The sequence below is a fragment of the Macrobrachium nipponense genome, chromosome 11 (genome assembly GCF_015104395.2).
Source record: "Macrobrachium nipponense isolate FS-2020 chromosome 11, ASM1510439v2, whole genome shotgun sequence".
NCBI lineage: Eukaryota > Metazoa > Arthropoda > Malacostraca > Decapoda > Palaemonidae > Macrobrachium > Macrobrachium nipponense.
This window is the reverse complement of record NC_061087.1, coordinates 45,645,880-45,658,379: the sequence shown is the minus strand read 5'-3', so window position 1 is coordinate 45,658,379 and position 12,500 is coordinate 45,645,880. Positions and strand designations below refer to the sequence as shown.

Here is a 12,500-nt window from a genome sequence, read left to right as displayed (position 1 = left end):
CCCTTAAACAGGTGTAAGATAATCTTATCTATAATTGAATTAATTAAAGGGCATCACTCCATCAACAACTTTAAAAGTCTAAGTATTTCCCTTATTTTAAAAGTCTAAGTACTTCCCTGTTTCTAACTCACTTCAATTAAACTGAAGGAGAACAGCGCAATTACCACTCTATATATCTACCTAAACCAAACTAAATATACTGGTGGAAAAGAAAACACTTATAAAAATTTTAAATACAAATATTTATTATCAAACTCAAAATTTATAAGTGAAACTCAATCTCAGGGAAATTTACTGTTACTTGAAAATAACACAAAGTTTAATTAATTCTTGAATTAATTAATCATTAAGTAAAATTAAATCAAAACTAATTTATCACAAAAATCAAGAAAATAATTAATCCAGTTGAAATTCAAAAGTGTTAGGTAATAACTAAAATTTGGAAAATAATTCACAAGTGCTAAACAACAATAAAACTTGAAAAGTATTCTAACTAAATGCAAATTAATTCACAACTGTTAAATTCAGTTAAATATGCAACGATCGATTAATGAAAATAATTAAGTTAATCAAATTGTGAATGTAAATGAAAACACAGGAAAATGTGGAAAATAAAAATATTACAAAACACACTAAGAATGCATTAATCACACCGAATATATAAAAAAAATCCACTTCAATTAGAAAAATGGACAAATACGCAAAAAATAACTTCAAAAGAAATAAACACAGAACATAAAAATATGCAATGTGTAAAAATGAAATAGTTTCACCAAAGCACTGTAAATCTGGTTTAAAGTTTCATCAAACCACTGTAAATCTGTTTTCAAGTTGCAACTTACAATAACACATTGCCTTGGTACCAATTATGTTTCTGATGCCTCTAGCACCATATTTCAAAAAAGAAAAGGCGCGCTACACACTTGTAAAATGTTTGTTCAGATTCCAAAATAAGCACTAAGCAATATTAAATAAATCTAAGAAACACGAAATCTAAAATTTACAAGTGACCAATCACTAAGTATAAAATCTTTACATTAATGTGAAATAAAAAATCTCTCGCACGAGAGAGAGAGAGAGAGAGAGAGAGAGAGAGAGAGAGAGCGAGAGAGAGAGAGAGAGAGAGCGGCTTCTGCGCGCCCTTCTATGCAACGCGATAGGAAGTTTCAGAATTAACTACTTCTGCTCTCTCTCTTTGTATGGCAACTGGTCAGTGGCCTCGACCTAAAATGGCTGGGGTGAACGATTTTGGAAATGAGAAACAGCTAATATCATAAAAATTCTCTTTCAAAATAATTAGTAGAGAGAAAGTGGGATTGCAATAAAAAATAACATTTATTATTACATAATTTAAGACAATAAAAGTCTTTTAAAGTAAAAGATATGATTATAGAATCTTCTCGAATGAAATTAAGTTTCATCATTTCCTTAAGTGACGTCACAATCTTTCCACTTTAAAATTCAAGCTACTCATGAGTCAACAAATTCTCTTTTGACAAATCGAGAAATATAAGAGTTAATTTAACAATAACATTCAGTCGTTTTCAATACAAAAGCATCTCTAACTACTTAAATGAAATGAAAGGCAATACACGTATGTGAAGCGTTTTAAGCTTACGAAAGATGATGTAATCCTTCACGTGATTTGTAGAAAAAGACAAGTCTGAAACAAGCCACGAGTGCCGCAAAAAACTGGAACCACGCGGCCTCAAGTGGTGACAACTATTTTGAACAAACAATGCCATTTTCTCTTTCTTCTCAGATTCTACGTTATTCATAGCTTTTAAATTATGTTATGCGAAATCTGAACATACATTATTAGAACATACTAAGTCTAAGCAAATAAGGAATCTAAAAATATTGTAAACAATTTTACAACACTTCATACAGCTAAAGAGAGAATGATATGCATTGCAAAAGCATCAGCATATAAGAATATATATATATATATAATATATATATATATATATATATATATATATTATATATATATATATATATATATATATATATATATATATATATATATATATATATATATATTATGATTCCCCTTTGCTTTCGCCATTTAAATTGCATATTCATTAAAGCAAAAGACCACTCACTCTCTTTCCCTCTCTCTCACTCTCTCATACTTGTCGATCATCTATTGTTTCTCTCTCCCTCTCATGCTTGTCGATCGTTTCTTGTTTCTCTCTCGTACTGCCGCCTCCCGTACTTTGCAATTATATCAAGATAATGGAAGCCAAGATCCACCAGATAAGCATCCCTAAGGCAAGACCCGGATTAATAAAACTCACCGGAGCAAGCAATTCGCTCTCACTTCGTGCCCAGTTCCTCCACAGGGCCAAGCTCTTCACCTTACAGGTTTACCCTCCATACTCTCGTGTCTGTGTGCCCTGGTCCTTACCAACGCCCCTGAAGAAGTCAGCTTCTTTCATGTATGCTCCTACAAAGCAATACCTCAGGAAAAGGTATTGTGGTGGCAATCAACTTAAATATTATTCTTTTTTCTGTGATTGTTTGTGTGATCCTCCGTAGTGATTCATCAATCCCTACAGTTCTGCTCTCTTAGAAGATTCCTTGGTTTAAGAGCCGTGGTACGGTTCCACGTTAGCTGAATGAATCTTGCGCTCGTCTACTAATTCGGTGGTCGGGGGTTCGATTTTCAGCTCGGCCAATGCGGAACCAGAGGAATTTATTTCTGGTGTTAAAAATTCTTTTCTCTATATAATGTGGTTCGGATCCCACAATATGCTGTAGGTCCCGTTGCAAGGTAACCAATTGGTTCCTAGACACGTGAAAATATCTAATCCTTCGGGCCAGCCCTAAGAGAGCTGTTAATCAGCTCAGTGGTCTGGTAAAACTAAGATATACTTACTTTACTTGAGAGCTGTGGTCCCCTAGAATGTTGCTGTGTTCATATCTTCCCCTTCTCAGTACAGTAGCGTTTGAACAGTAATTCAATCTCACTTTGCCCTCTGAGGAATCTAAAGATTTATGTTAAGCTCATATCTGACCCTTTGTGTATTGCACATCTCATTGTCAGACGTCTGTTTGCAGATGTCCTGTAGATCCCTGCTGTGAGTTGCATCTCCCCTATCCTTAGTCTCTGAGCCTGCAGTTGCATGCTGAAAATCATCTCAAGTGTCCCTAAATTTATGCTCATTGCTCCAAGCAGATGTTCCAGTACTTGGCCTCTTGTGAGGGTCATTAGCGTCCATGCTAGCGCCTTGAATTAAAGTAATGTTAAGGTGTAAACACATCCCCTGTAAATTTAACCATTGGAGTTTCCTTATGATTTTCTCCCTTTAACTTGTATTATGTATTCAACCAACATCTTATTTTCTATGTCTAATTAGGGTCGATAGGACTCCCCCCTTTAGTCGCAGTCAGAAGTAAAACCTTGTTGTTGGAGCCATCAGAGACTAATTTATAAAAATGGCGACCTTTTCTAGTATCTCAATAACTAGCAATGCTAGAATTGATTTCATGAGAGTAAAACGAACCTGAAATTCCAGCGCCATAATCCCATATGAGCTAAAGAAAGGAAGAGAAACCCCACAGCCAGGTAAAAGTATCTCTTCCAAGTTTAGGTATTTATTGCTAGGAAACCAATTGTGGCTGCCACCTTTTTTCAGCTAGCACTAGGAAGTTTAGAATTGCGTGCATGCTGAATTTGGCTACGAGAGAGGGAAATTCTGATCACTAACTATTAGCTTTCTGTGCTACACATGAAGCAAGGTAGCTAGAAAACTGCCATAATTAACAAGGAACAGTGTCAGTATTTTTTTTTTTTTTTTTTTTGCAAAAGAAACATCTCTAAAAAATTCGTGTCACAAGGAATTGCATTTGTTAGGCGCAACCGCTCTGAGTTGTTTTACTGTAGCGAGCAAATAAGAAATTTTTGCGGCGTTAATGTCCAAAGCGAGCCATATTTCTCTCTTTTGCATAGTTTCTACCTCACGTGGCATAGAATTAGGACTTATAGTAGGTACAAAATAGGCAAGATATGTGTAGTTACTCCTCGAGAACGATAACCTCTGAGGGGGTAAATAGGCAGAAAATCCCCTGAGCACTTTCATTCATTCATTCATATATGTTTTTATCGTAAAAAGCATTGTTTAATGCAACTGGGCAACATCGGAGCAGCTGTGTTTGGGTCCAAGGTCAAGAATCCTTCCTTACCTGTCTAGATGAGATCGTGACCTTGTGTTTCCCACAACAAAGGAGCTTTAAATAGAAGGGGGTAGAGTGACTAGGTGACATTAATTTGTGTATTTTTACTGGGGCCTGTTAGGTATTAAAGGACTGAACTGGTAAATGAGTGAGCAAATAATTTCATATAAAGAACCATTGAACTATAACTCGACATCTTTGTAACGCCCTATTTTCAGATAATTTACCTTTGCGAAGTCCATTACAGTTTGTTGACTGGTTTGGTAAAACTTTTCAGTCTGCCTTTTTGCTTCCAGAGAATTTATTTTCATTCCACTTAGTGGAATTAAATTGTGTTATTCCATCCTAGGGACGCCATTTCTGGGGCTTAGTGCCTGTGTTAACCCTGAGGAATTTCCTGTTTGTGCACTCACAAACCCATTCTTCTAAAATGGCGAACAATCCTGCACTAGAGGAAATTAAGGCTTTACTGAAGCCGAAGAGAGGGAAAAGGCAAGGATAGAAAGAGAAAGAGTAGAAAGGGAAAAAGAAAGAAAACTCCAGAAGGCAAGCAGCAGAAACAGAATTCCAGGAAGCCTCACGAGTAGAAAAGGAGAAAAAAAGTGAGTTCCAAGAACTAAAGGAGGCAGCAGAAAGGGCAGAGAAAGTAACAGAAAGGGCTCACCAACTAGCTATGACCAACACTGGCATACAGCCCTATACATCCAGGTCATCACAAAGCCACCCTCAGTAGCATGGCCACCCTCATCCCACCGTGGAACGAATCCGAGCCGGAAGTCTAGCTCAATCACATAGAAAAGGTCCTGGAGAACTTCCAGCCTCCTCCTGCTGAAGTATCCCTCATCTTAGGAAAACACCTCAAAGGCAAGGGAGCTATTGCCTTCCAAGCCCTCCCTGTTCACAAGCAAAGAGATCTAGCTTGCATAAGGGAGGCCATCATCAAAGCCTTCAAAATTACCCCCGACAGGTGGAGACAAAAATGGAGGAGCATATGGAAGAAGCCCAGATAAACATAGTCGGAATGGGTGGCGAAGAAGACGCCCACCTTCCCAAGGTGGACAAGAGCATCCAATGCTGTTTCTGCAGACAAGATCCTCAAACTTTTCCAGCAGGAGGATTTTTTATCATATGCCTCGCCTGAACTTGCTACTTACTTAGTGGACAAAAATCCAAGGATGATCACAGATTGTTATAGGTTGGCAGGTACCTGGGACACCTACCATCCACTACAAAGTTCCCTAACAAGAAAATTCACCCTGTTGCTCCACCTCTTGACAACTCCCAGATAACGCAGCATCAAAATAATCAACCATGTATGGGTGATGTAATAAACTTGGGCACTCTTCAGAGAAGTGCCATTCTAAGCCAGATCCTCCGCTGTCAACTCCCGCTCCCCCTCAGAATGGACATCACCTAAATAACAAGAGTAACGGCCATTGGCAGTGGAACAACCGGCCAAAGCTTAATTATAGCAGGAGTTTTTGTGACTCGTGCAAAGTGCATGGGCAATCCCTCTTCATGGGCTCATTGCCAGAAAAGGGCTGCCACTTCCGCTGCTTCCATAGCAATGACAGACCCGGTAACTCTAGTCCCCTCAGTGTGCCCCATATTTGTTGCACCACCCAGGTCCAAGCATTTGATGACTGGTGCACACCTCCCGGTAATTAGGGAAGCTAAAGTTCCTCCCGGAGCAAGGATTGAAAGGCATAATTTAATTGCTATTGAGAGCCTCAATCATATTGAAACGTTCCTTCCCACCATCTGGTTGAAGATCACACAGCCTCACTATTCGAAAATATGTCCACTGGTGGTGGCTACACACATTACTGGCATTATTACATCTTGTTAGGCCAAGACTTTGCCTCCTAATTTTGAACTGTCTCAGGGCTCCCGCCTTTACTTCACTCCAGACTGATTTTGCAGTCCTCCAGGACATGCCCTTGCACAGCCAGCGCCAATTGAAGGCATCAGGCCGTGCCCTGCTCTGCCCCTTATGTGTGTTGAACCAGATTTGAATCCTCCTACCCTGCCAGGAACGGCCTCAGTTCCAGTACCATGGCAAGATTCGAGTCTTCCTCTTGAAGACTTACCAGAACATAGTGGAAGCTCCAACAATAACGTGGCCTCGCAAACCACCCCGGAGCTGGTCACCCCAAATCTGGAGCCTGTAATCACCTCCTCCTCTTCCCCTTTGTTAGCAGCTAACCAGTCCGAGTAAGGACTGCTAACACCCGGTTGGCCGAAGAACGTCATGGACCCAGTCAAGTAGTGCTAGGCATGGGGGAGAACGCTGTTTTTTCGACTGTCACAGCAGGTGTTATTACAACACAATCTCCGCACTTACATCTTTCAAGTCCACCAATGGCGTCTTCAAACCAAACTCGGAAAGGTCGAAGGATTCCAGCAACCTTGGAGGAGCCCATAGGCTCTCTCCGCACTAGTGCCCTGGCATAGTACCAATTCCTTTGAGAGAATTCCGGCCCTTCCCCATCCAGAGAAGAGTGCCCGATTCTGCTACTTCCTTATTCCTCCTCTTTTGGGACTGTTCTTATTTTTTTACTTCACATACCCTCTTCTTTAAATTTCCTTCCTTTTTCATTGTCGCCCCTTAGGCACCTCTTTCTATTGTATGCTCAGCTTAGGCAGTGCCCACTCGCCAGCAGTGATCTAGCATTGAAAATTTTATACATCATTGAGAACCAATATGATGGCATCTAAGAGCTTCTAGCAATGCCCTTTAAGAAGTCCCCAGACTTCCTATACTATGTGCCACTTCTGGCACCATATTCATTAAAGGGGTATTAATACACACTTCGTTTTATAAAGTCATATTATTAAAGCATTGCTCCATTTATTTTTTGCACTATCATATATTTAGGTGTGTAATCTATCATCCCCATTTTATTCTGTTATTTGTGTTTGATTATTCTGAACCGCAAGTCAATATTTAGTTTTATCTTTATTCTTATTGTTTGTCTCTGCCCTCCTGGCACCGTAGAAGTCTATTACTGACCCTTTTAGAATAAGGTTAGAGTAAGTAAAAATTCAGTAAGATAAAATTATCTGCTTACTTAGATTCTACAATTTGTTATTCAATAGTTATTTGAAATAATTATGTTAAATTTATTTGCCAATCATCGAAAATAATATGCCTTGGACAGAGAATATTCATTTTATTTTTCAATTTATTACAATTAGTTTTTTTTTGCGTTCATTTATGCATAAAGGAATTCCCAACAAAACTTTAAATAATTGTCAATGAGTAGAAGGTATCTTTTAAGATACCTAATGGCATATTTTCATACTCACAACTAATTGTTGCATGTCAATGAGAGTAGTGTTTGAGTTAAATGAGCGTAACAAATTACATTAGTTTAAGTTCCTCAGAAGAGAGAGAAAGAGAATTATCTCATAGCGAAAAAAATTTGTTTTCTCGCCATTTCAACCCATTTAGGGTTGAAAGACCCTTAACCCTTTAACCGTTTAGTACGTATATATACGTAGCACTCCAACGCTACCTGAGCCGTTTAGTACATGTATATAAATATGGGGAGCAGATGTTTTGACCGTGACGTTTAGTACGTATATATACGATTGATTTTTCCTACCCTTCTTTCAAGGTAAATCCTCTATAATGTATTCTCTCTAGGTCCGAATTAGTGTTGTCCACCTTATCCAAACAAAAACACTTCCTCCCAAACCCCTTTTATCATAGTTTTCCTGATTTTCTATATCTAAAGCGGGAATTCGCCAATCACTTGGCAGAGTCGCTATGTAGCGAGAGAACACGCTGCTGGCTGGTCATTCATTTACACGGAATTTTGGTCTTTCAACGCAGGTGGTAGAGGGGCTATAATCCCTTCTAAGCCAACTTAGCATCGGTCTTGAGTTGTTTTCTTCTGTTTTTCTTTTCCAGCTCTAGCACAAATGAAAAACGATAAGTACGTAATTGTAATTTATTGACATTTTTCCCACTGAAATATAAAAAAAAAATGTACTGGAACGTTACAGAACAAGAGGTTAGGTGTAGAATGCACAAATTTTCATTTATGAAACAATGCAGAAGTACCATATTCTAAATGAAAGTTATGTACAAAATTCTTACACAACAAACATTGCTGAAAATTCATCCGACAGCGACAATCATGAAAACGAAAACAGAGGGTAAACAAGTTAAAGACAATAAATTATGAATATGTGTAATGATTCTGAATGGGTTGCCAGTAATTTCCGGTCCTAAGATTTCGTATTTGACAACGGTGGCAGTTTCATCACATCGATAAAGGAAAATCTATAAAAACAGATGATGAAATTTATCTCTATCACCATTTTCTTAATCAAATTACCCTTTAGTCTAAGTCGTGTAAGGAGAGAGAGAGAGAGAGAGAGAGAGAGAGAGAGAGAGATAGAGAGAGAGAACTGTTTTCTTTGTATTCTACTTTACCATCCTTTGGACACTGAAGCCATATAGAGAAATTCGAACCTAACAATTTTGACATTGATAAAATATAACGTTAGAGAACTCTAACAACACTATAAGAAGAACAATATATATATATGAGTATGTATGAGTGTCATGTATATAATTTGACTTACAGTGCATACAGAAACACTGTACACAATATGGGTGTCATTAGCTACGTTTCCAAACTTCTTCCCCACTTACCATCTGACTACAGATAATCTGCATTCCACAATTCGGGGTTCTTTAATCCGGCCATAAAATCCTACTTATCCCTCACCCGGGCTGTCCAGAAGAAAGAGGCCCTTCCGGGACAAGGCCGAGTTAATCTGCCAACACTTGAGGAACCAATAACAGTTTTTTTTTTTTTTTTTTTTTTTTATCTCACTGTTTCATTTATTTTCATCGATGAGTCTGGGCTAGACACTGGGAGTTAGTATGATTTATTTAGGTGATTAGAAACTAGATTATCTTCACCCTATCTTTTTATCAAAGCAATTAACTAAATTATTTCAGCTCTTCAGATTTCAGTTAATTTTAGGTCTTCACGGTTAGATGAATTTGATGCGCTTGGTATTAGGGTGTGGAATTATAACGAGTCCTTTTGAAAGATTCCAGTTCATTATTTCATTGATGATGGCCAGTTCGGAATTCCCTTGTCGACGGTCAAATGTCACTGGGAAAGTAAAATTCGTTTGCCTGTACAAAAGAGAGATCACTAATTCCGCCATTGCCCATGAACCAAGGAATTGGAATCGGTTAAGAGGACTAGGGATAATCCGAGGCACCATTCTCTTACTAATGTTTGAGTGGTTCCACCCACCAAACTCGATGCAGGTGTAAGGAAAGAAGAGATGACAGCAAAAGACAACTGATCATTACCTTGGACATGCCTCTCTCTCTCTCTCTCTCTCTCTCTCTCTCTCTCTCTCTGATAATATATATATATATATATATATATATATATATATATATATATATATATATATATACATATAATTAAATAAAAGTAAACTGTATAGAATTCCTAAGTGATATATAATATATATATATATATATATATATATATATAATATATTAGTGTAATATATATATATTATGTATATATAAATCTATAAAATTCTATACAGTTTACTTTTATTTAATTATTTTCTATGTTCAAAACGGACATGTATCGTGGTTGATGTACAATTCATACCAAACCTAGCTTTAGCCCATGACTGGATTATACGGTCTACAAAATGCGAGAGCTTTTCGAATCAATTTTATTACATATCATTATTATGGCTTGTCGAAGAAAAATCTGATGATTAGTATTAACAATAATTCGAATGGCCAATTGTGGTTTCCTATTATTTACAAATTCTAGAGTGTCAAAAGAAGAAGGGGTTTTATGTACAAGAATTAACTTCCTTACACGAAACAATGCACGTGTGTCTGTTCTAAGAGAATGTTATTTTCCAATGGAGCCACGCTGATAACCCTAAAGCCAAGGGATGAATTACTATTATTATTATTATTGTCATGGCTGGAAAGAGTAGACATATAAATACGTGATAGTGGTTAAAGGGAACGGCCGTATGTATGTTACTGCACTTATATGAGTTAAAATATATGGAATAATATACAGAAACTGAAAATAAGCTAATGTAGCCCCCTGCACTCAAAAGATAGCGTGCCCGGGAGGGCAGTTGCCATGTTGTATTTTTTACTTTTTGCTGACATTCTGGGCAGCGTAAATTTTTGCTGCCCGCACTCTTAGCTAACAGCAGGGGGCACCAAAGTTGCTTCCCATAGAAAACGGTTATTGGGTTAAGAAGGCAAGGTATTATGAATCCCCTTTGCTTAATTAAAATACAACCCCACGGACTCTCACTCACTCACGCTTGCCAATCGTCTCTTGTTTCTCTCTCGTGCTGCCACCTCCCGTACTTTGCAGATTTAGCGAGATGTTGGAACCCAAAATCCGCCTTTAAGCACGCCTGAAGCAAGACCCGAATTAATATAACTCACCAAAGCGAGCAATTCGCTCTCACTTCATGCCCAATTCCTCTTCAGTGCGGAGCTCCTCACCTTATGCACTTCCCCCCTTAATCTCGTATCTGTGTGACCCCACGTGGCAGCCCTGGCCCTTATTAATGCCCATGAAGAAGTCGGCTTATTTCGTCTACGCTCCTACGAAGCAATATCCCAGGAAAATGTAAAGTAAGGGAGTGTGGTGGCAATCAACTTGAATGTTATTCTTTTCCCTGTGATTGTGTCTGCGATCCTCCATAGTGATTCATCAATCGCAACAACTATGCTCTCCTAGAAGATTCCTGGGTTTAAGAACTGTGGTCCCCCAGAATGTTGCTACGCTCATAACCTCCCCTTCTCCATACAGTAATGTTTGAGCAGTAATTCATTCTTCCTTTGCCCTCTAAGGAACCTTAAGATTTATGTTTAGCTCATATCCGACCCCCGTGTGCATCGCACACGTCTTTATAAGACGTCTGTTTGCAGGTGTCCTGCAAATCCATGCCATATATATATATATATAGATATATATATATATATATAGATACATATATATATATATAGATATATATATATATATATATATATATATATATATATATATATATATATATATATATATAATACATATATATATATATATATGCGTGTGTTGTTCCAAAGATTGACTGAATTTGATATCAAACGAAATTTAAAGCTTAATTCATATATATATATATATATATATATATCATATATATATATATATATATATATATACATGTATATAAATTAAGCTCTAAATTTCGTTTCTTATCGAATTAACTCAATCTTTGGAACAACACAGAGAAAGAATCATAAGGCAAGCGATTCGTCACCAGTGAGACTCGAACTCTCGACGGTGGGAATCGAAAGCAGCACTGTCTGTGGGCAGTTTTAAGGAAGAAAAAACTAGCAAATAATTTCCCTTCTCTTTATTATATTAAAATAATGTTTCTAAGTCATCATATTGTTTTCACAATAACCATTACTATTATCAGCATTAATACGTTTTGTCTGTGCTATTTGAAGTAAAAATTAACTTTCACATCATAACATTACAGGTTTTGGGAAAAGATGGGTAGATTTTTTTTTATAGTATTCTAACAGAAATGTCTGCTATTATTCTGTAAGAGTAAATGACTGCTAGTGTCTATTCATCCACTATTGTTAGTAAAGTGAAAGGAATATCTTTTGTGAAATAATGTCTACAAGCCTTCATACAATATTTTATTGTTCTTTAGCTCGCACGTGCTAGAAGAGCTAAGCGAAATGAACATTAAAGGTAGTAGTTTCTTCCATTTGTGCATGAGATGAATATATCGAGAAGAAAAATAGAAGTCTTAATAAACAGATCTAATTTTCATCTCTGTCTTCTTAAGAGAGTAATAGGAACCAAGCCAATCGTGCCAGTTTACCCCATCGCCACGAGATGTGTGGTTTCCAGAGAGATACTGCCCATTAAGGTTTGATGAATGGCATTTCCTGTACCACCAGGCCCCTTTGTACCTGAAAAGATTTATACCAACTTAATAAGCACCACAGCTATGTAGAGAATCTAAAGGATTCCATCAAGGGAACTTTATTAATTTGCTCGTTTTAGATGAGATTTAATAGACATTGGAAGGAAAAATATTATTTATCGTCTCACAATCTTACCTAATTAAGATTGTGAGACATGGTAAGAAATATAAATGATAATTGTTTACAAGTAACCGATATAAGATACACAGCTGTATAGAGCTTCTCATTTCTCATGTAATGAATTTGTTGGAAATACATATTTTTGGAGTTGTAGTTCGAATGTCGTTAACTCCAAAACTAT

The 12,500-nt window shown here is 37.2% G+C and overlaps 1 protein-coding gene across 3 annotated transcripts in view; it reads right to left on the bottom strand.

Annotated features, from left to right (window-relative positions):
• Nucleotides 1-12,500, bottom strand: part of LOC135205671 (techylectin-5A-like) — a 107,844-nt gene that overhangs the window by 66,177 nt on the left and 29,167 nt on the right. The window contains exon 4 of one of the 3 annotated variants that reach the window (XM_064236553.1): nt 11,596-12,184. The exons of the other annotated variants lie outside the window; for them this stretch is intronic. Coding sequence (XP_064092623.1) covers nt 12,019-12,184 — 166 coding nt within the window. The 3' untranslated portion in view covers nt 11,596-12,018. Of the gene's footprint in view, nt 1-11,595; nt 12,185-12,500 lie in introns of those variants that run through there. 3 annotated transcript variants of the gene reach the window in all.